The 24,848-nt window shown below is 45.7% G+C and overlaps 2 protein-coding genes across 5 annotated transcripts; one reads left to right on the forward strand and one right to left on the reverse strand.

The window, feature by feature from the left end:
- The first annotated feature begins 309 nt into the window (after positions 1 to 309).
- On the forward strand, positions 310 to 3,880 carry LOC119331989 (serine/threonine-protein kinase PCRK1-like). 4 transcript variants are annotated; one of them, XM_037605179.1, is made up of 5 exons: positions 310 to 614; positions 1,139 to 1,565; positions 1,737 to 1,997; positions 2,143 to 2,262; positions 2,856 to 3,380. In XM_037605179.1, the coding sequence occupies exons 2-5, from the start codon at positions 1,170 to 1,172 to the stop codon at positions 3,378 to 3,380; spliced, it is 1,302 nt and encodes a 433-aa protein (XP_037461076.1). In that variant the 5' UTR covers positions 310 to 614; positions 1,139 to 1,169. The 4 variants fall into 4 exon arrangements, with proteins under 4 accessions (XP_037461076.1, XP_037461086.1, XP_037461082.1 ...); XM_037605189.1 differs by lacking the exon at positions 310 to 614 and adding an exon at positions 621 to 840; XM_037605185.1 differs by lacking the exon at positions 310 to 614 and adding an exon at positions 621 to 824.
- Positions 3,881 to 4,205: 325 nt separating this feature from the next.
- LOC119332016 (pentatricopeptide repeat-containing protein At5g08305-like) lies at positions 4,206 to 6,379 on the reverse strand. Its single transcript, XM_037605202.1, has one exon. It carries the CDS (start codon positions 6,370 to 6,372, stop codon positions 4,882 to 4,884), a length of 1,491 nt encoding a protein of 496 aa, XP_037461099.1. The 5' UTR covers positions 6,373 to 6,379; the 3' UTR covers positions 4,206 to 4,881.
- Between the last annotated feature and the right edge of the window lie 18,469 nt (positions 6,380 to 24,848).

Here is a 24,848-nt window from a genome sequence, read left to right on the forward strand (position 1 = left end):
CGATCATAATGTTTGTATTTTTTTTCTCCAGAGTACTTTGACAAGTTGAGCAAGATTTCTAGCCATGTGTTCCTTCAGACTACCGTCCATCAAGATGAAAACGACTAAATGGAGAAAATCACTATGTTACTTGGGAAAACATATACAAAAGTTGCTTTCTGAGAGATCTGTACAGCAAGTACACCATGTACGGCAACCATACGCTCCACTGGTGATTACTCTTTTAGTAGTTTTCTTCTTTTGAACTTTGATTATTCGTTTAGTTTTACTACCCCACAACCCTGATGAAAGTTCTTGTTCCTGCGATTTGTCAGTTGCCATTTCCCTCTCCTCGCCGCTTATTTCAACACCTGCACCCATCACCATACTCAGTCTCGCCTCTCGCCATCCAAACCCTCACGTTTCTCTCGCGTCCCCTCGTCCCACCTCCCAAAGCAAGCGAGCAGCGAGCGACCAACCAAGCAGAAAGAGACAGCCCGAAGCAGGAGCCGGCCATCCATTGACCTGCTAACTAGGCAATCCAATCCAAATCCCGTACCCTGAACCAGAAGCAGCCGCGTCTTCTTCCTCCCAACCCCATGTGGGGGAGGCTCAGCTAGGTGGCTTTTGCCCAGGTGAGCAGGAAACGACCCGCCCCGTGAAGAGAGCTTGGTGTCTTTCAACTTCTATTGGGTTGGGTTTGGACTTTGGAGAACAAGGTTGAGCGGTTGGTTGGTCGGTTGTTGGCTTGAAAGATCTTGCGGTTTCTGTCTGGCTGATCGTCTCCATGGGTGTATGTTCTGGTCCTGGTGGCTTCCTTTCGTCGACCGTCCTTGTTTAGATTGGTGCGTCTTTGCATTGGTAATTGATTGATCCAGTAGGATCTCATCTTATTTGAAAAGTGCATATCCCTTTTGCCTCTTTTGAAACCCCTTTAGTTTTCTTCTTTTGATGCCTTCAAGGTTTCGCTCTCTCTCTCTCTCTCTCTCTCCTTCTGGTTGTAGAATAATGGCTCTTTTCCGCTGCTTTCTGCACCTAGTCTTCTTCACAATCAGTGCTTCCAACTTCCAAGATCCGAGAGCTTGCCTTTACCGCAGTCTGAAACTGATTACTATAGTAGCTGAAAGGTTGCGCCTTTGATGCTGTCATGTTATTGCAGAGCAGGAGGGGGTCAAAGCAGAAGAAGCGCGATGCAGTGCTTCCGGTTCGCGAGCTGGGAGAAGGAGCGGGAGGAGGAGCTGCAGGGGCCTGCACGGTCTCAGTCGGCGCGTTCCAACAGCAGCATCTCCACGGACCGTGACGCGCGGCGGTCGGGCTCAGAGTGCTGCTCGCTCACCGTCTCGTCGGAGATCAGCGTCGAGTCCTTCGGCCGGTACAGGCAGCTGTCGCTGCCGCAGCGGCCCAACAATGACCTCCGCATCTTCACCTTCCACGAGCTCAAGAGCGCCACCCGGAGCTTCAGCCGTGCACTTATGATCGGTGAGGGCGGTTTTGGCTGCGTCTACCGCGGCACCATCCGGAGCACCCTCGAGCCGCGCCGAAGCCTCGATGTCGCCATCAAGCAGCTCGGACGCAAAGGCCTCCAGGTGACATTCTCTTTTTTTCCTCATGCATTGCTTCCAGCTCCACCCAACTCGGCATAAACATGGTGTCAGAGCTCATTCATGGAGGCGATCCGATCATCAACCCGAACAACCATCGGTAATCTGGATGGCTGGATCCAGATGATAACACCAATGCTTTGATTCGTCATCCAGGGGCATAAGGAATGGGTGACCGAGGTGAACTTTCTTGGGGTGGTGGATCATCCCAACCTGGTGAAGCTCATCGGCTACTGCGCAGAGGACGACGAGAGGGGGATTCAGTTGCTGCTCGTCTACGAGTTCATGCCTCATGGAAGCCTAGCTGATCACCTGTCAACAAGATCACCAAAGCCCGCTTCATGGGCAATGAGGCTGAGAGTAGCACTCGACACAGCTCGTGGTCTCAAGTACCTGCACGAAGATTCCGAATTCAAGGTAAGCTTCGTCATAGGCATGCGGCAACTCATTCAAATGCTATGATTGCTGAAAGATAAGATCATAGAAGCATGACCTATTTTAGAGTCTCTTGCCTTTTACCCAGTCCTGATATTGTCTGCCATCTATGAATGTATTCTTCCAGATAATATTCCGTGATCTGAAGCCTTCAAACATCCTGCTCGACGAGAACTGGAACGCGAAACTGTCGGACTTCGGCTTGGCTAGACTGGGGCCGCAAGAGGGAAGCCATGTTTCAACAGCGGTATGTAACGAGCAGCCAAAAAAGCCCATCTTCTTTGTCCAGCACCTGATGGCACTATCCTCAATTCCATGGCGCAATGCTGACATATTGAATAGCATACTGTAACTTTCAGAAGCAGCTTTGCAAGTTCACCCAAGTATGATCAGTTCAGTAGGTACTAGGTAGTCAGTAGCAAGAATAGTTCATATTGTGGCCTTCCGTACTTGTCAGACAAACCCAAAACTAGGAGTGGTTAAAAGAAACTCCACGTGAATGGATGCTTAGCAGTCAGCAAGTAGATTATTGGCCTGTGAAATAAGAAATGGACAATACCATCATCCTAGATACACAAGCAGAACGAAGGGTAGGCAGTTAGGCACTTCCGGGTTAGTCAACATGCTAGTGCAGGAAGACCGATTAGGAAAGCCAGCTAGCCCTGCTGGTTGGTTGAAATCAGCTAACTTTTCTGGCTGATTTCCAATTGTAGTATTTTATCACATGTGATGATAAATTTCCGAGTAAAAGTAGCCTCTGTCTGTACATTAACTCTAGATACCTGACATTTCTTACCTATAAAAAGTTAAGTTTCTCTTTTTATTTGACATACCAAACAGGTGGTGGGTACTATAGGGTATGCAGCTCCTGAGTATATCCATACGGGACGCCTCAGCAGTAAGAATGACATATGGAGCTATGGAGTAGTTCTCTACGAACTCCTCACAGGCCGGCGGCCTCTGGACCGGAACAGGCCGAGGGGTGAACAGAACCTTGTGGAATGGGTGAAGCCCTACTCCTCCGACACCAAGAAGTTTGAGACCATAATGGATCCAAGGCTCGAAGGGAACTACAACCTGAAATCGGCAGTCAGGATTGCCTCGCTGGCAAACAAGTGCCTGGTGCGCCATGCAAGGTATAGACCTAAGATGAGCGAGGTGCTGGAGATGGTGCAGAAGATTGTCGATAGCAGTGACCTTGGAACACCAGAGCATCCCCTGATAAGTCATTCAAAAGAATTGGCTAGTGATGAGAAAAAAAGGAAAGGCCTTGATCTGAAGAGGAGGATCGCTGGTATTAAAGCTGGAGATGGTAGATGGCTTACATGGCACAAGTGGACACCCAAGCTTGTGAGAACACAATGACTCAAAACATGGATGAGATGTTCCTCTTTATGACTTTGACATCCAGAGATATTTGCAAAAAACAGCAACGGTTGAAATGCCACTTGAGTTGCTGTTTACCATACAATTCAGAGAACATGATAACTAAAAACAGGAGATGTGGCAAGCCTGATGCTATCATCACTAAATAATGGCTATGCCTGGGTTTGTGAGGTCACGCACAGGCAGTGTCCACTCGCCACATAGTTCGGCATTACATGTTTTCACAAGAGCTGGAAAATCAAAACTGAAGCAGTCTTTTTTGAAGTAGAAATATTGGTGTACAGTTTAACATGGAATTCACATTTTTGCTGACTGAATTTTGAGTTGTTTCTAGTGCCAAATAAGAATTTTAAGGAGGTGCATGTAGCTTATTGGTTCCTGTGTTTGCAAGATTTGCACCCTGTATGCATCTCTCTGATGAACTTAATTATTTTTCTGCACTGACACAGCTGATATGTAAAGTTCCCTTTTCAGTACTAGATCAATTGGGAGGTAGAATTTGCCTGTGTATATCCATAAATAATAGAATCAATGTGTTATAACTTTTACATAATTAAATGGATAATGAGAAGAGGAGGTTATTATAAAACAAGAAGAAAGGAGAAAATGTGGGGGGAAAAAGGTGGATTCACAGGTCATGTTATTTTGCTAACTGCTCTTTGTGTACTTTATATTAAACAAAACATTGTTTCTTCAGTAAAGTACCATATGACTTTCAGGAAAATAATTTCACTATTCATAGCACAAATCGCATAGGAAATATAGCATGCTCCGGATGTTTGGCATGATAAAAATATATAACTAAGCAACACTAATTTTGGGAACCAAGATTAAAAAATAAAATAGGAATAAGTACAGTGTGGTTTCACCTTTGAGCGCTATACACAACCAGAGATCTCGTTAACGGGCAAAGCTCAGCACAGGCTACATACGCAGTTCTGGCACATGATCCTAGCAATTGGTACATTTTTACAACTGCAGATTCTTGAGAAAAACTATGGCCAGTGTATCAATTTGTGAAGCATACTTGTAATGTATATTGATGAAATCTCTACGACATGGTTCAGCACCATCTGGCATAAATAGTCAGCGGTCTTTGGAATGTTCTTGCCCTTATCTATCTGATGATCAATCATCCATACAAGCAGAAGCCATAGGTGAAACAGATACTGAAGATGTTTACTCTCTGGTTGCTGTCCAGCAACAGAATGCACTTTTCTGCTGGCAGCTCAAAGAATCTCAAGACTATATGCACACGTCATACTTCTTCTATAGCTCTGCTTCCTGTAGCAGCGCACAAATGTATTTCATCTCTTCAAATATCTGGCTCTTGATGGATCTCCTCACAACTAGGTTATGTTTGGCAGTCAAATTTTCAACACAAACCAAGCCTGCATAAGTAACCAGAACCAAGAGCTACAATGAACTTCCCCTGATTCAGACAGGATGCATGATCAGAATGCTGCAGGAGAACTTACTTTTAGAGATCCATTAAGCACCCATTGTCCTGTCTGTATGTACAGAAGTACTCTGGAATGGCAACATCATCCTTCATTTTCATCTCCACCGTTATAAGATTAAGCAACGCATATATCTCTCTTGAGCCAGAATGAGCCTTGTCATGGGCAATAAATCTGTGGAGCCTTCCACCGACATCAATCTCGCTAAACCCGGGGATCTTTTTCACTCCTCTCTCCTCCATCACCTTTCTTGCTTTCTTTGCCTCTTGCCACCGCCTAGCAATAGCATAGATATTGGACAACCCAATGTACCTGCCATCATGATCTGGCTGCAATTGGACAAGCTGCCTGCCGACTACCTCCCCTAACTCTACCCATCCATGCAGATGGCATGCATTCAAGAGAGCACCAAGTACAGACACATTGGGTTCCATTGGCATACTCTTAACAACACCATATGCTTCCTCCAAGCGGCCCGCTCGACCAAGCACATCTACAAGACAAGCATAGTGCTCGACATGTGGTCTGAGCCCTTGAGCTTCAAGTGAGCGAAATAACCTCCAGGCCTCACCCACTAGACCACCATGTACGCAAGCACTTAACAAACCAAGGTATGTGATCTCATCTGGCACAACACCAGAATGTTGCATCTCCTGGAAAATCTGCACCGACTCCATGGTCAACCCATGCACTGCAAGTCCACCAATCACAGCGTTCCATATCAGAACATCGGTGCTGGTCACTGGCACGGCCCGAAACACCTCAAGCGCCTCGCTGATTGCCCCGCACTTGGCATACATGTCCACAAGAGAGGTGGCGAGCCTGAGGTTCAGCAGGAAGCCACGCTCCTGAAGGTACCGATGCATCTGCCTTCCCCGCCCAAGGTCCCCCAGATGAGCACACGCGCCTAGCACACTGACCATTGTGACATCATTCGCTCTAACACCATTGCCAGCCCCCGTGGTCTCCATCATCTCGAACAACGCCAGCGCCTCACGATGCTCCCCGCACTTGACGCACCCGTCGATCATGGCACTCCAGGAGACCACGTCCCGCCGGGGCATCCGGTCGAACAAACAGCGGGCGGAGAGGAGGTCGTGGCACTTGGCGTAGCCATCGAGAAGGGCATTCCAGGAGACAAGGTTCGGCCGTGGTATTTCGTCGAATAGGCGGCGGGCGAGGTCCGGGAGCGCGCAGGCCGCGTACATGTGGACGAGTGAATTCGCAACATAGATGTCCCAGGGGAGGAGCCCGAGCCGAAGCGAGTGCGCGTGGAGCGAGAGGGCGAGCCGCGGGGAGGCGAGGCGAGCGGCGGCGCGGCCAAGGAAGGGGAAGGTGAGGTGGGAGGGCCGCAGCGCGGAGCGGAGGAGGAGGATGTAGAGGGAGAAGGAGTGGTGCGGGGTGGAGGGCGAGGAAGAGGTGGTGCGGATGAGGGGGTCGAGCAGCGGCGTGGAGAGGATGCGGCCGTCGAGGCGGCGGAGGAGCTGCGGCGGGAGGAGCGGAGGCCGCATTCGTCAGGAATCGGAAGGAGGAGAGCAAGCGCGGGAATTGATTGAGCCGGCATTATTTTGCAACAACAACGTTTGGTCACTCCATTTCCTCACACGCGAGATCTGCTCAAGTATAAAATGTTACTACCATTTTTATTATTTTTTACGAATGAAGTATAAAAACACTGCCTGTAGAAAATTTCTATCTTTATCATCGTTTACCGAAAAAGGCTTTCGCCCCGCTTTATATATAAAACAAACCGCCCAAGCCACAAACAAGCACACGAGCTCAGCCACAACACGCCCAAGGCGTGGAGGTCCACACACGCACACAGACACACAACATAAGGTACCAAGGTTAATGTTGAGGGCACAACTCAACAAGCCCAAAGAAAACAAAAAAAAAATGGGCCGGCACATCGACACGCCGGAGACATCAGGACGCCTAGTCTGGCTCTGGGGAGGCGGCAAAAACGGGGGCGCCACGCGGAAGGCCATCGCTCGAAGGTCGGAGATGAGAGTGTTGATGGCGTTCTGGTCATGGATGCGGCTACGCTGCCGCCAGAATTGCAAGAAACCACACATTTTAAAGATGGCGTCAGTCGCACGTCGAAGGGGGGAATGCTGGATGACAAACCTATTGCGCACGGTCCAAAGCGTCCAGGCGAGCATCCCGACACATATTCACCTAATGTGGCGGTGACGGAGGGTAGAGGCCTGAATCTATGCTAGCAAGTCAGGGAAGTTGGTGTTGCACCAAGTTCCACCAACCACGTCGCGGAAGTAGGACCAAAGGAACTGGGTGTTGGGGAACGTAGCAGAAATTCAAAATTTTCCTACGTATCACCAAGATCTATCTATGGAGAGACCAGCAACGAGGGGAAGGAGAGTGCATCTACATACCCTTGTAGATCGCTAAGCGGAAGCGTTCAAGTGAACGGGGTTGATGGAGTCGTACTCGTCGTGATCCAAATCACCGGAGATCCTAGTGCCGAACGGACGGCACCTCCGCGTTCAACACACGTACAGCCCGGTGACGTCTCCCACGCCTTGATCCAGCAAGGAGAGAGGGAGAGGTTGAGGAAGACTCCATCCAACAGCAACACAACGGCGTGGTGGTGATGGAGGAGCGTGGTAGTCCAGCAGGGCTTCGCCAAGCACCGCAAGATATGAGGAGAAGGGAGAGAGGTAGGGCTGCGCCAAGAGGAGAAGTTCTCATGTGTTATGGGCAGCCCCAGGCCTCTATTTATATAGGGGAGGGAGAGTGCTGCGCCCCCATCTAGGGTTTCCCCCCCAAGGGGTGCGGCCAGCCCTAGATGGGGCTTGGGGAGGCGGCCAAGAGGGGGAGAGAGGGGAGGCGCCCACTAGGTGGGCCTTAAGGCCCATCTGGACTAGGGTTTGCCCCCTCCCACTCTCCCCTGCGCCTTGGGCTCCTTGTGGGGGGCGCACCAGCCCACCTGGGGCTGGTTCCCTCCCACACATGGCCCATGCAGCCCTCCGGGGTTGGTGGCCCCACTTGGTGGACCCCCGGGACCCTCCCGGTGGTCCCGGTACGTTACCGATAACCCCCGAAACATTTCCGGTGACCAAAACAGGACTTCTCATATATAAATCTTTACCTCCGGACCATTCCGGAACTCCTCGTGACGTCCGGGATCTCATCCGGGACTCCGAACAACATTCGGTAACCACATACAAGCTTCCTTTATAACCCTAGCGTCATCGAACCTTAAGTGTGTAGACCCTACGGGTTCGGGAGACATGTAGACATGACCGAGACGTTCTCCGGTCAATAACCAACAGCGGGATCTAGATACCCATGTTGGCTCCCACATGTTCCACGATGATCTCATCGGATGAACCACGATGTCAAGGACTCAATCGATCCCGTATACAATTCCCTTTGTCTATCGGTACGATACTTGCCCGAGATTCAATCGTCGGTATCCCGATACCTTGTTCAATCTCGTTACCGGCAAGTCTCTTTACTCGTTTCATAACACATCATCCCGTGATCAACTCCTTGATCACACTGTGCACATTATGATGATGTCCTACCGAGTGGGCCCAGAGATACCTCTCCGTTTACACGGAGTGACAAATCCCAGTCTCGATTCGTGCCAACCCAACAGACACTTTCGGAGACACCCGTAGTGCACCTTTATAGTCACCCAGTTACGTTGTGACGTTTGGCACACCCAAAGCACTCCTACGGTATCCGGGAGTTGCACAATCTCATGGTCTAAGGAAATGATACTTGACATTAGAAAAGCTTCAGCATACGAACTACACGATCTAGTGCTATGCTTAGGATTGGGTCTTGTCCATCACATCATTCTCCTAATGATGTGATCCCGTTATCAACGACATCTAATGTCCATAGCCAGGAAATCATGACTATCTGTTGATCACAACGAGCTAGTCAACTAGAGGCTCACTAGGGACATATTGTGGTCTATGTATTCACACGTGTATTATGATTTCCGGATAATACAGTTATAGCATGAATAAAAGACAATTATCATGAACAAGGAAATATAATAATAATACTTTTATTATTGCCTCTAGGGCATATTTCCAACAGTCTCCCACTTGCACTAGAGTCAATAATCTAGTTCACATCGATATGTGATTAACACTCAAGGTCACATCCCTATGTGACTAACACCCAAAGAGTTTTGGGTTGGATCATGTTGCTTGTGAGAGATGTTATAGTCAACGGGTCTGAATCTTTCAGATCCGTGTGTGCTTTACAAATCTCTATGTCATCTCCTAGATGCAGCTACCACGCTCTATTTGGAGCTATTCCAAATAACTGTTCTACTTGGAGCTATTCTAAATTGTTGCTCCGTTATACGTATCATGTATCTCTACTCAGAGCTATCCGGATAGGTGTTAAGCTTGCATCGACGTAACCCTTTACGACGAACTCTTTTACCACCTCCATAATTGAGAAAATTCCTTAGTCCACTAGTTACTAAGGATAACTTTGACCGCTGTCCTGTGATCCATTCTTGGATCACTTTTGTACCCCTTGACTGACTCATGGCAAAGCACATTTCAGGTGCGGTACACAGCATAGCATATTGTAGAGCCTATGTCTTAAGCATAGGGGACGACCTTCGTTCCTTTCTCTCTATTCTGCCGTGGTCGAGCTTTAAGTCTTAACTTCATACCTTACAACTCAGGCAAGAACTCCTTCTTTGACTGATCCATCTTGAACACCTTCAAGATCATGTCAAGGTATGTGCTCGTTTGAAAGTACTATTAAGCGTTTTGATCTATCCTTATAGATCTTGATGCTCAATGTTCAAGTAGCTTAATCCAGGCTTTTCCATTGAAAAATACTTTCCAAATAACCCTATATGCTTTCCAGAAATCCTACGTCATTTCCGATCAACAATATGTTAACAACATATACTCATCGGAAATTCTATAGTGCTCCCACTCACTTCTTTGGAAATACAAGTTACTCATAAACTTTGTATACACCCAAAATCTTTGATCATCATCAAAGCATACATTCCAACTCCGAGATGCTCACTCCAGTCCTCAGAAGGATTGCTGGAGCTTTGCATACTTATTGGCATATTTCAGGATAGACAAAACCTTCCGGTTGTATCACATACAACCTTTCCTCAAAAATCGTCGAGGAAACAATGTTTTGACATCCTATCTGCAAGATTTCATAAATGATGCAGTAATTGCTAATATAATTCCAACAGACTCTTAGCATCGCTGCGAGTGAGAAAGTCTCATCGTAGTCAATTCCTTGAACTTGTCGGGAAACATCTTAACGACAAGTCGAGCTTTCTCAATGGTGACACTTACCATCATTATCTGTCTTCCTTTCAAAATCCATCTGTACTCAACAGCCTTACGACCATCAAGTAGTTCTTCCAAAGTCTACACTTTGTTTTCATATATGGATCCTCTCTCGGATTACATGGCCTCGAGCCATTTATCGGAATCCGGGCCCACCATCGCTTCTCCATAGCTCGTAGGTTCATTGTTGTCTAGCAACATAACTTCCAAGACAGGATTACTGTACCACTCTGAAGTAGTACGTATCCTTGTCACCCTACGAGGTTCGGTAGTGACTTGATCCGAAACTTCATGATCACTATCATAAGCTTCCACTTCAATTGGTGTAGGTGACACAGGAACAACTTCCTGTGCCCTGCCACACACTAGTCGAAGAGATGGTTTAATAACCTCATCAAGTCTCCACCATCCTCCCACTCAATTCTTTCGAGACAAACTTTTCTCGAGAAAGGACCCGATTCAAGAAACAATCCATATTGCTTTCGGATCTGAATTAGGAGGTACACCCAACTGTTTTGGGTGCCCTATGAAGATGCATTTTATCCACTTTGGGTTTGAGCTTATCAGCCTGAAACTTTTTCACATAAGCGTCGCAGCTCCAAACTTTTAAGAAATGACAGCTTAGGTTTCTCCAAACCATAATTCAAACGGTGTCGTCTCAACGGAATTACGTGGTGCCCTATTTAAACTGAATGTGGTTGTCTCTAATGCCTAACCCATGAATGACAGTGGTAATTCGATAAGAGACATCATGGTATGCATCATATCCAATAGGGTGCAGTTATGATGTTCGGACACACCATCACACTATGGTGTTCCAGGCTCTATTAGTTGTGAAACAATTTCCACAATGTCTTAATTCTATGCCAAACTCGTAATTCAGATATTCATCTCTATGATCATATCATAGATCTTTTATCCTCTTGTCACGACGATCTTTCAACTTCACCCTGAAATTACTTGAACCTTTCAATAATTCAGACTCGTGATTTATCAAGTAAATGTACTCAACATCTACTCAAATCATCTTTGAAGTAAAACATAACGATATCCACTACATGCCTCAGCACTCATTGGACTGCACATATCAAAATGTATTACTTCCAACAAGTTGCTATCTTGTTCCATCTTACTGAAACCGAGGCTTTTCAGTCATCTTGCCCATGTGGTATGATTTGCATATCTCAAGTGATTCAAAATCAAGTGAGTTCAAACGGTCCATTTGCATGGAGTTTCTTCATGCATATACACCAATAGACATGGTTCGCATGTCTCAAACTTTTCAAAACGAGTGAGTCCAAAGATCCATCAACATGGAGCTTCTTCATGCGTTTCATACCAATATGACTTACGTGGCAGTGCCACAAGTAGGTGGTATTATCATTACTATCTTTTGGCATGAACATGTGTATCACTACGATCGAGATTTAATAAACCATTCATTTTAGGTGTACGACCACTGAAGGTATTATTCAAATGAACAGAGTAACTATTATTCCCTTTAAATGAATAACCGTGTTGCGATAGACATAATCCAATCATGTCTATTCTCAACGCAAACACCAATCTCGATGGTAGAGGGAGTGTGCGATGCTTGATCATATTAACATTGGAAACACTTCCAACACATATCGTCAGCTCACCTTTAGCTAGTCTCCGTTTAGTCCGTAGCTTTTATTTCGAGTTACTAACACTTAGCAACCGAACCGGTATCTAATACCCTGGTGCTACTAGGAGTACTAGTAAAGTACACATCAACACAATGTATATCCAATATAATTCTATCGACCTTGCCAGCCTTCTAATCTACCAAGTATCTAGGGTAATTCTGCTCCAGTGGTTGTTCCCCTTATTACAGAAGCACTTAGTCTCGGGTTTGGGTTCAACCTTGGGTTTCTTCACCAGAGCAGCAGCTGATTTGCCGTTTCATGAAGTATCCCTTCTTGCCCTTGCCCTTCTTGAAACTAGTGGTTTCATCAACAATTGATGCTCCTTCTTGATTTCTACTTTCGCGATGTCAAACAACGCGAATACCTCAAGGATCATCATATCAATCCCTGATATGTTATAGTTCATCACAAAGCTCCAGCAGCTTTGTGGCAATGACTTTGGAGAACCATCACTATTTCATCTGGAAGATCAACTCCCACTTGATTCAAGCGATTGTTGTACTCAGACAATCTGAGCACAAGCTCAACAATTGAGCTTTTCTCCTTAGTTTGTAGGCTAAGAAAATCGTCGGAGGTCTTATACCTCTTGACGTGGGCACGAGCCTGAAATCCCAATTTCAGCCCTCGAAACATCTCATATGTTCCGCGAAATTTCGAAAAACGTCTTTGGTGCCTCAACTCTAAACCGTTTCACTGAACTATCACGTAGTTATCAAAACGTGTACAAACGACGTTTGGGGTTCAGCACACTGAGCGGTGCATTAAGGACATAAGCTTTCTATGAAGCAATGAGGACAATCCTCAGTTTACGGACCTAGTCCGCATAATTGCTACTATCAACTTTCAACTAAATTTTCTCTAGGAACATATCTAAACAATAGAACTATAGCGTGAGCTACGACATAATTTGCAAAAACCTTTTGACTATGTTCAGGATAATTAAGTTCATCTTATGAACTCCCACTCAGATAGACATCCCTCTGGTCATCTAAGTGATCACATGATCCGAGTCAAACTAGGCCGTGTCCGATCATCACGTGAGGCGGACTAGTCATCATCGGTGAACATCTTCATGTTGATCGTATCTACTATGCGACTCATGCTCGACCTTTCGGTCTCCGTGTTCCGAGGCCATGTCTGTACATGCTAGGCTCGTCAAGTTAACCCTAAGTGTTTCGCGTGTGTAAATCTGTCTTACACCCGTTGTATGTGAACGTTAGAATCTAACACCCGATCATCACGTGGTGCTTCGAAACACGAACTGTCGCAACGGTGCACAGTTAGGGGAGAACACTTCTTGAAATTGTTTTAAGGGATCATCTTATTTACTACCGTCGTTCTAAGTAAACAAGATGCATAAACATGATAAACATCACATGCAATCAAATAGTGACATGATATGGCCAATATCATTTTGCTCCTTTTGATCTCCATCTTCGGGGCTCCATGATCATCATCGTCACCGGCATGACACCATGATCTCTATCATCATGATCTCCATCATTGTGTCTCCATGAAGTTGTCTCGCCAACTATTACTTCTACTACTACAGCTAACGGTTAGCAATAAAGTAAAGTAATTACATGACGTTTATGTTGACATGCAGGTCATAAATAAATTAAGACAACTCCTATGGCTCCTGCCGGTTGTCATACTCATCGACATGCAAGTCGTGATTCCTATTACAAGAACATGATCATCTCATACATCACATATATCATTCATCACATCCTTTGGCCATATCACATCACATAGCATACCCTGCAAAAACAAGTTAGACGTCCTCTAATTGTTGTTTGCATGTTTTACGTGGCTGCTATGGGTTTCTAGCAAGAACGTTTCTTACCTACGCAATAACCACAACGTGATATGCCAATTGCTATTTACCCTTCATAAGGACCCTTTTCATCGAATCCGATCCGACTAAAGTGGGAGAGACAGACACCCGCCAGCCACCTTATGCAACTAGTGCATGTTTGTTGGTGGAACCGGTCTCATGTAAGCGTACGTGTAAGGTTGGTCCGGGCCGCTTCATCCCACGATGCCGCCGAATCAAGATAAGACTAGTAACGGCAAGCATATTGAACAATATCGGCGCCCACAACTACTTTGTGTTCTACTCGTGCAAAGAATCTACGCAATAGACCTAGCTCATGATGCCACTGTTGGGGAACGTAGCAGAAATTCAAAATTTTCCTACGTATCACCAAGATCTATCTATGGAGAGACCAGCAACGAGGGGAAGGAGAGTGCATCTACATACCCTTGTAGATCGCTAAGCGGAAGCGTTCAAGTGAACGGGGGTGATGGAGTCGTACTCGTCGTGATCCAAATCACTGGAGATCCTAGTGCCGAACGGACGGCACCTCCGCGTTCAACACACGTACAGCCCGGTGACGTCTCCCACGCCTTGATCCAGCAAGGAGAGAGGGAGAGGTTGAGGAAGACTCCATCCAACAGCAGCACAACGGCATGGTGGTGATGGAGGAGCGTGGTAGTCCAGCAGGGCTTCGCCAAGCACCGCAAGATATGAGGAGAAGGGAGAGAGGTAGGGCTGCGCCAAGAGGAGAAGTTCTCATGTGTTATGGGCAGCCCCAGGCCTCTATTTATATAGGGGAGGGAGAGGGCTGCGCCCCCATCTAAGGTTTCCCCCCCAAGGGGTGCGGCCAGCCCTAGATGGGGCTTGGGGAGGCGGCCAAGAGGGGGAGAGAGGGGAGGCGCCCACTAGGTGGGCCTTAAGGCCCATCTGGACTAGGGTTTGCCCCCTCCCACTCTCCCCTGCGCTTTGGGCTCCTTGTGGGGGGTGCACCAGCCCACATGGGGCTGGTTCCCTCCCACACATGGCCCATGCAGCCCTCCGGGGTTGGTGGCCCCACTTGGTGGACCCCCGGGACCCTCTCGGTGGTCCTGGTACGTTACCGATAACCCCCGAAACTTTTCCGGTGACCAAAACAGGACTTCCCATATATAAATCTTTACCTCCGGACCATTCCGGAACTCCTCGTGACGTCCGGGATCTCATCTGGGACTCCGAACAACATTCGGTAACCACATACAAGCTTCCTTTATAACCCTAGTGTCATCGAACCTTAAGTGTGTAGACCCTACGGGTTCGGGAGACATGTAGACATGACCGAGACGTTCTCCGGTCAATAACCAACAGCGGGATCTAGATACCCATGTTGGCTCCCACATGTTCCACGATGATCTCATCGGATGAACCACGATGTCAAGGACTCAATCGATCCCGTATACAATTCCCTTTGTCTATCGGTACGATACTTGCCCGAGATTCGATCGTCGGTATCCCGATACCTTGTTCAATCTCGTTACCGGCAAGTCTCTTTACTCGTTCCGTAACACATCATCCCGTGATCAACTCCTTGATCACACTGTGCACATTATGATGATGTCCTACCGAGTGGGCCCAGAGATACCTCTCCGTTTACACGGAGTGACAAATCCCAGTCTCGATTCGTGCCAACCCAACAGACACTTTCGGAGACACCCGTAGTGCACCTTTATAGTCACCCAGTTACGTTGTGATGTCTGGCACACCCAAAGCACTCCTACGGTATCCGGGAGTTGCACAATCTCATGGTCTAAGGAAATGATACTTGACATTAGAAAAGCTTCAGCATACGAACTACACGATCTAGTGCTATGCTTAGGATTGGGTCTTGTCCATCACATCATTCTCCTAATGATGTGATCCCGTTATCAACGACATCTAATGTCCATAGCCAGGAAACCATGACTATCTGTTGATCACAACGAGCTAGTCAACTAGAGGCTCACTAGGGACATATTGTGGTCTATGTATTCACACGTGTATTACGATTTACGGATAATATAGTTATAGCATGAATGAAAGACAATTATCATGAACAAGGAAATATAATAATAATAATTTTATTATTGCCTCTAGGGCATATTTCCAACACTGGGCGGTCACGCAAGAAAAGAAGATGTGGTTAGCATCTTCAGCCACGACACAGAGGGGCACAGGCCGTCGCCAGGCCCGTTGTGCTTGCGCACCTCCACACCAGAGGGCAAGCGACCACGGATCCACTGCCAGAGGAAGATCCTGATCTTCAATGGGAGGCGGATATTCCATATCAAACTAAACGGCTCTAGGGTCGTAGATGGGGCAATCGCTTGATAGAGGGACTTGGTCGAGAAACGACCCGAAGACTCTAGGCGCCACGAGAGGGAGTCCTCAATGCTGTCGACGTCGAGAGGCTGAAGGGCGATGGCCTGAAGGAGGACATCCCAACCAGCAACCTCAAGGGGGCCAAATGGCCTCCGGAACGTGAGGCGCCCTAAGTCAATAAGGGCCACCTCTACGGAGACCCGAGGGTTGGCCGTGATGGAGAAAAGCTCGGGAAAGTGAGCGGCAAGAGGGAGATCACCAACCCACTGGTCGAAAGAAAACAAGGTCGAGGCACCTAAGCCCATAGAGATGGACGTGCCGATGCGGAGGACTGGCATGGGTTGGACCACAACCTGCCAGAACTGGGATCCTCCCGAGCGCTGGCAGAAAGCAAGGGGCTAGCCCCGAAGGTATTTGGATCGGATGATGTCCAACCACATGCCGCCCTCACCGTTGGCAATCCGCCAAAGCCAACGGGTCAGGAGAGCAATATTCATGAGCCTAGATGCCAGGATCCCAAGATCCCCCTGATCTTTGGGTTTGCAGATGTCTGGCCAGCTAACCATGTGGTATTTCTGCTTGTCCCCCTCGCCCGCCCAGAAGAATCTGGACTGGTATTTGGCAATCTCCTGATGCAAAGTCTCATGCAAGCTATAGAAGCTCATCAGGAACACGAGGAGGCTGGTGAGGGAGGAGTTGATGAGGATCACCCCTCTACCATCGTTTCATGTTTCAGTTTTGTTTCCATCATCCATTCGTCCAACCTTCTCCCTATGATAAGAGCATATCCCGCCGTTTGGCCCCCTAAGGGCTTGAAATAGTGCCGCTTGGGGGCCAACCGGCGATATATTCGGCGTGGGGGGTGCTCGGGTTCCCAGCCGACCCCCAAGTTCGCCCCTCAGCTGTAGATTTCGGCACAAATTTAGCCCAAATTCGGCACAGTTCGGCACAAATTCAACAAAACTATTTTTTATCACATAGTTCGTCACAATACAAATCAAATAATTCAACAAAACAAACTCATAATTCAAACACAAATTAAAACACATCGAACTAGGCGTTGCCCTTGAGCCTCCATAGGTGCTCCACCAGGTGGTGCTGCAGTTCTTGATGCACCTGTGTGTCTCGGATCTCCTGATGCATATTGAGGAAGGCAGCCCATGATGCCGGTACCTGGTTATCAACACTTGCAAGAGGACCCTGCCTGAAATATGGTTCAGTGTCAAACTGTTGGGGAACGTGGTAATTTCAAAAAAAATCCTACGCACACGCAAGATCATGGTGATGTATAGCAACGAGAGGGAGAGTGTTGTCCATGTACCCTCGTAGACCGAAAGCGGAAGCGTTAGCACAACGCGGTTGATGTAGTCGTATGTCTTCATGATCCGACCGATCAAGTACCGAACGCACGACACCTTCGAGTTCTTGCACACGTTCAGCTCGATGACGTCCCTCGAACTCCGATCCAGCCGAGCTTCGAGGGAGAGTTCCGTCAACACGACAGCGTGGTGACGATGATGATGTTCTACCGATGCAGGGCTTCGCTTAAGCACCGCTATGATATTATTGAGGAGAACTATGGTGGAGGGGGGCACCGCACACGGCTAAGAGATCAATGATCAATTGTTGTGTCTAGAGGGCCGCCCCCGTATATAAAGGAGGGAGGGAGAGGCCGGCCCTAGAGGAGGGCGCGCCAAGTGTGGGGAGTCCTACTAGGACTCCCAAGTCCTAGTAGGATTCCCCTTTCCTTTTCGGAGTAGGAGAGAAGGAAAGAGGGGGAGAGGGAGAAGGAAAAGGGGGCTGCACCCCTTGTCCAATTTAGACCAGAGGGGGTGCGCGCGCCTCCTTCCTTTTGGCCTCTCTCCTCTATTCCCGTATGGCCCAATAAGGCCCATATACTCCCCGGCGAATTCCGTAACTCTCCAGTACTCCGAAAAATACTCGAATCACTCGGAACCTTTCCGAAGTCCGAATATAGTCGTCCAATATATCGATCTTTACGTCTCGGCCATTTCGAGACTCCTCGTCATGTCCCCGATCTCATTCGGGACTCCGAACTATCTTCGGTACATCAAAAAACATAAACTCATAATATAATCGTCATCGAACTTTAAGCGTGCGGACCCTACGGGTTCGAGAACTATGTAGACATGACCGAGACACGTCTCCGGTCAATAACCAATAGTGGAACCTGGATGCTCATATTGGCTCCCACATATTCTACAAAGATCTTTATCGGTCAAACCGCATAACAACATACGTTGTTCCCTTTGTCATCCGTATGTTACTTGCCCGAGATTCGATCATCGGTATCTCAATACCTAGTTCAATCTCGTTACCGGCAAGTCTCTTTACTCGTAATGCATCATCCCGTAACAAACTCATTAGCTACATTGCTTGCAAGGCTTATAGTGATGTGCATTACCGAGAGGGCCCAGAAATACCTCTCCGACAATCGAAGTGACAAATCCTAATCTCGAGATACGCCAACTCAACAAGTACCTTCGGAGACACCTGTAGAGCACCTTTATAATCACTCAGTTACGTTGTGACGTTTGGTAGCACACAAAGTGTTCCTCCGGTAAACAGGATTTGCATAATCTCATAGCCATAGGAATATGTATAAGTCATGAAGAAAGCAATAGCAACATACTATACGATCAAGTGCTAAGCTAACAGAATGGGTCAAGTCAATCACATCATTCTCCTAATGATGTGATCCCGTTAATCAAATGACAACTCATGTCTATGTTAGGAAACTTAACCATCTTTGATTAACGAGCTAGTCAAGTAGAGGCGTACAAGTGACACTATGTTTGTCTATGTATTCACACATGTATTATGTTTCCGGTTAATACAATTCTAGCATGAATAAGAAAATTTATCATGAAATAAGGAAATAAATAATAACTTTATTATTGCCTCTAGGGCATATTTCCTTCAGTCTCCCACTTGCACTAGAGTCAATAATCTAGTTCACATCACCATGTGATTTAACACTAATATTCACATCTGCATGTGATTAACACCCATAGTTCACATCGTCATGTGACCAACGTGTTGGGGAACGTAGTAATTTCAAAAATTTCCTACGCACATGCAAGATCATGGTGATGCATAACAACGAGAGGGGAGAGTGTGTCCACGTACCCTCGTAGACCAAAAGCGGAAGCGTTAGAACAACGCGGTTGATGTAGTCGTACGTCTTCACGGCCCGACCGATCAAGCACCGAAACTACGACACCTCCGAGTTCTAGCACACGTTCAGCTCGATGGCGTCCCTCGTACTCCGATCCAGCCGAGTGTCGAGGGAGAGTACCGTTAGCACGACGGCGTGGTGATGATCTTGATGTTCTACCGTCGCAGGGCTTCGCCTAAGCACCGCTACAATATTATCGAGGAGGATTATGGTGGAGGGGGGCACCGCACACGGCTAAGAGATCAAACGATCAACTGTTGTGTCTCCAAGGGGTGCCCCCTCCCCGTATATAAAGGAGTGGAGGAGGGGGAGGGCCGTCCCTCTCTATGGCGCGCCCTAGGAGGAGTCCTACTCCCACCAGGAGTAGGATTCCCCCCCTTCCAAGTAGTAGGAGTAGGAGTCAAGGAAAGGGGAGAGAGAAGAGAAGGAAGGAGGGGGCGCAGCCCCTCCCCCTAGTCCAATTCGGACTAGGCCTTGGGGGGGCGCCCAACCTCTCCTCTCTCTTTCCCTTAAAGCCCAATAAGGCCCATATACTCCACGGTGAATTCCCGTAACTCTCCGGTACTCCGAAAAATCCCGAATCACTCGGAACTTTTCCGATGTCCGAATATAGTCGTCCAATATATCGATCTTTACGTCTCGACCATTTCGAGACTCCTCGTCATGTCCCCGATCTCATCCGGGACTCCGAACTACCTTCGGTACATCAAAACACATAAACTCATAATATAACCGTCATCGAACTTTAAGCGTGCGGACCCTATGGGTTCGAGAACAATGTAGACATGACCGAGACACGTCTCCGATCAATAACCAATAGCGGAACCTGGATGCTCATATTGGTTCCCACATATTCTACGAAGATCTTTACCGGTCAAACCGCATAACAACATACGTTGTTCCCTTTGTCATCGGTATGTTACTTGCCCGAGATTCGATCGTCGGTATCTCAATACCTAGTTCAATCTCGTTACCGGCAAGTCTCTTTACTCGTTCCGTAATACATCATCATGCAACTAATTCATTAGTTACAATGCTTGCAAGGCTTATATTGATGTGCATTACCGAGTGGGCCCAGAGATACCTCTCCGAAAATCGGAGTGACAAATCATAATCTCGAAATATGCCAACCCAACAAGTACCTTCGGAGACACCTATAGAGCACCTTTATAATCACTCAGTTACGTTGTGACGTTTGGTAGCACACAAAGTGTTCCTCCGGTAAACGGGAGTTGCATAATCTCATAGTCATGGGAACATGTATAAGTCATGAATAAAGCAATAGCAACATACTAAACGATCAAGTTCTAAGCTAACGGAATGGGTCAAGTCAATCACATAATTCTCCTAATGATGTGATCCCATTAATCAAATGACAACTCATGTCTATGGTTAGGAAACATAACCATCTTTAATTAACGAGCTAGTCAAGTAGAGGCATACTAGTGACACTCTGTTTGTCTATGTATTCACACATGTATTATGTTTCCGGTTAATACAATTCTAGCATGAATAATAAACATTTATCATGATTTAAGGAAATAAATAATAACTTTATTATTGCCTCTAGGGCATATTTCCTTTAGTCTCCCACTTGCACTAGAGTCAATAATCTAGTTCACATCACCATGTGAATTAATACCAATAGCTCACATCACCATGTGATTAACACTCATAGTTCACATCGTCATGTGACCAACACCCAAAGGGTTCACATCACTATGTTATTAACACCCAAAGAGTACTAAGGTGTGATCATGTTTTGCTTGTGAGAGAAGTTTAGTCAACGGGTCTGCCACATTCAGATCCGTATGTATTTTGCAAATTTCTATGTCAACAATGCTCTGTACGGAGCTACTCTAGCTAATTGCTCTGACTTTCAATATGTATCCAGATTGAGATTTAGAGTCATCTGGATCAGTGTCAAAATTTGCATCGACGTAACCCTTTACGACGAACCTTTTTGTCACCTCCATAATCAAGAAACATATCCTTATTCCCCTAAGGATAATTTTGACCGATGTCCAGTGATCTACTCCTAGATCACTATTGCACTCCCTTGCCAAAATCAGTGTAGGGTATACAATAGATCTGGTACACAGCATGGCATACTTTATAGAACCTATGGCCAAGGCATAGGGAATGACTTTCATTCTCTTTCTATCTTCTGCCGTGGTCGAGCTTTGAGTCTTACACAACTTCACACCTTGTAACACAGGCAAGAACTCTTTCTTTGACTGTTCCATTTTGAACTACTTCAAAATCTTGTCAAAGTATGTACTCATTGAAAAACTTATCAAGCGTCTTGATCTATCTCTATAGATCTTGATGCTCAATATGTAAGAAGCTTCACCAAGGTCTTTCTTTGAAAAAAATCCTTTCAAACACTCCTTTATGCTTTGTAGAACAATTCTACATTATTTCCGATCAACAATATGTCATTCACATATACTTATCAGAAATGTTGTAGTGCTCCCACTCACTTTCTTGTAAATACAGGTTTCACCGCAAGTCTGTATAAAACTATATCCTTTGATCAACTTATCAAAGCGTATATTCCAAGTCCGAGATGCTTGCACCAGTCCATAGATGGATCGCTGGAGCTTGCATATTTTGTTAGCACCTTTAGGATTGACAAAACCTTCTGGTTGCATCATATACAACTATTCTTTAATAAACCCATTAAGGAATGCAGTTTTGTTTATCCATTTGCCAGATTTCATAAAATGCGGCAATTCCTAACATGATTCGGACAGACTTAAGCATAGATACGAGTGAGAAACTCTCATCGTAGTCAACACCTTGAACTTGTCGAAAACCTTTTACGACAATTCTAGATTTGTAGATAGTAACACTACTATCAGTGTCCGTCTTCCTCTTGAAAATCCATTTAATCTCAATGGCTTGCCAATCATTGGGCAAGTCAATCAAAGTCCATACTTTGTTCTCATACATGGATCTCATCTCAGATTTCATGGCCTCAAGCCATTTTGCGGAATCTGGGCTCACCATTGCTTCTTCATAGTTCGTAGGTTCGTCATGGTCTAGTAACATAACTTCCAGAACAGGATTACCGTACCACTCTGGTGCGGATCTTACTCTGGTTGATCTACGAGGTTTAGTAACAACTTGATCTGAAGTTTCATGATCATCATCATTAACTTCCTCACTAATTGGTGTAGTAGTCACTAGAACTGATTCCTGTGATGAACTACTTTCCAATTCGGGAGAAGGTACAAATTACCTTATCAAGCTCTACTTTCCTCCCACTCACTTCTTTCGAGAGAAACTCCTTCTCTAGAAAGGATCCATTCTTAGCAATGAATGTTTTGCCTTCGGATCTGTGATAGAAGGTGTACCCAACAGTTTCCTTTGGGTATTCTATGAAGACGCACTTCTCCGATTTGGGTTCGAGCTTATCAGGTTGAAACCTTTTTTCACATAAGCATCGCAACTCCAAACTTTAAGAAATGACAACTTTGGTTTCTTGTCCAACCACAGTTCAAAAGGCGTCGTCTCAACGGATTTTGATGGTGCCCCCTTTTTTTAAAGTGAATGCAGCTATCTCTAATGCATAACCCCAAAACGATAGTGGTAAATTGGTAAGATACATCATAGATCGCACCATATCCAATAAAGTGCGGTTACGACGTTCGGACACACCATTAGACTGTGGTGTTCCATGTGGCGTGAAATGTGAAACTATTCCACATTGTTTAAAATGAAGGCCAAACTCGTAACTCAAATATTCTTCTCTACGATCAGATCGTAGAAACTTTATTTTCTTGTTACGATGATTCTCCACTTCACTCTGAAATTCTTTGAACTTTTCAAATGTTTCAGACTAGTGCTTCATTAAGTAGATATACGCATATCTGCTCAAATCATCTGTGAAGGTCAGAAAATAACAATACCTGCCACGAGCATCAACACTCATTGGACCGCATACATCGGTATGTATTATTTCCAACAAGTTAGTAGCTCGTTCCATTGTTTCGGAGAACGGAGTTTTAGTCATCTTGCCAAAAAGGCACGGTTCGCAAGCATCTAATGATTCATAAGCAAGTGATTTCGAAAATCCATCTTTATGGAGTTTCTTCATGTGCTTTACACCGATATGACCCAAACAGCAGTGCCACAAATAAGTTGCACTATCATTATTAACTTTGCATCTTTTGGCATCAATATTATGAATATGTGTATCACTACGACCGAGATCCAAGAAACTATATTCATTGGGTGTATGACCATTGAAGGTTTAATTCATGTAAACAGAACAACAATTATTCTCTGACTTTAAATGAATAACCGTATTGCAATAAACATGATCAAATCATATTCATGCTCAACGCAAACGCTAAATAACATTTATTTAGGTTTAACACTAATCCCGAAAGTATAGGGAGTGTGTGATGATGATCATATCAATCTTGGAACTACTTTGAACACTCATCGTCACTTCCCCTCAACTAGTCTCTGTTTATTATGTAACTCCTGTTTCGAGTTACTAATCTTAGCAATCGAACAAGTATCAAATACTCAGGGGCTACTATAAACATTAGTAAGGCACACATCAATAACCTGTATATCAAATATACCCTTGTTCAATTTGCCATCCTTCTTGTCCACCAAATATTCAGGGCATTTTCGCTTTCAGTGATCATTTCCTTTGCAGTAGAAGCACTCAATTTCAGGCTTTGGTCCAGCTTTGGGCTTCTTCACAGGAGTGACAACTTGCTTGCCATTCTACTTGAAGTTCCCTTTCTTTCCCTTTGCCCTTTTCTTGAAACTAGTGGTCTTGTCAATCATCAACACTTGATGCTCTTTCTTGAATTCTACCTTCGTCGATTTCAACATCACGAAGAGCTCGGGAATCGTTTTCCTCATCCCTTGCATAATATAGTTCATCACGAAGTTCTAGTAACTTGGTGATGGTGACTAGAGAACTCTGTCAATCACTATCTTATCTGGAAGATTAACTCCCACTTGATCCAAGCGATTGTAGTACCCAGACAATCTGAGCACATGCTCACTAGTTGAGTGATTCTCCTCCATCTTTTAGCTATAGAACTTGTTGGAGACTTCATATCTCTCAACTCGGGTATTTGCTTGAAATATTATCTTCAACTCCTGGAACATCTCTTATGGTCCATGACGTTCAAAACGTCTTTGAAGTCCCGATTCTAAGCTGTTAAGCATGGTGCACTAAACTATCAAGTAGTCATCATATTGAGCTAGCCAAACGTTCATAACGTCTGCATCTGCTCCTGCAATAGGTCTGTCACCTAGCGGTGCATTAAGGACATAATGCTTCTATGCAACAATGAGGATAAACCTCAGATCACGGATCCAATCCGCATCATTGCTAGTAACATCTTTCAACACAATTTTCTCTAGGAACATATCAAAATAAACATATGAAAGCAACAACGCGAGCTATTTATCTACAACATAATTTGCAAAATACTACCAGGACTAAATTCATGATAAATTTAAGTTCAATTAATCATATTACTAAAGAACTCCCACTTAGACAGACATATCTCTAGTCATCTAAGTGATCACGTGATCCAAATCAACTAAACCATGTCCGATCATCACGTGAGATGGAGTAGTTTTCAATGGTGAACATCACTATGTTGATCATATC

Source organism: Triticum dicoccoides, chromosome 1B (genome assembly GCF_002162155.2).
Source record: "Triticum dicoccoides isolate Atlit2015 ecotype Zavitan chromosome 1B, WEW_v2.0, whole genome shotgun sequence".
Lineage (NCBI taxonomy): Eukaryota > Viridiplantae > Streptophyta > Magnoliopsida > Poales > Poaceae > Triticum > Triticum dicoccoides.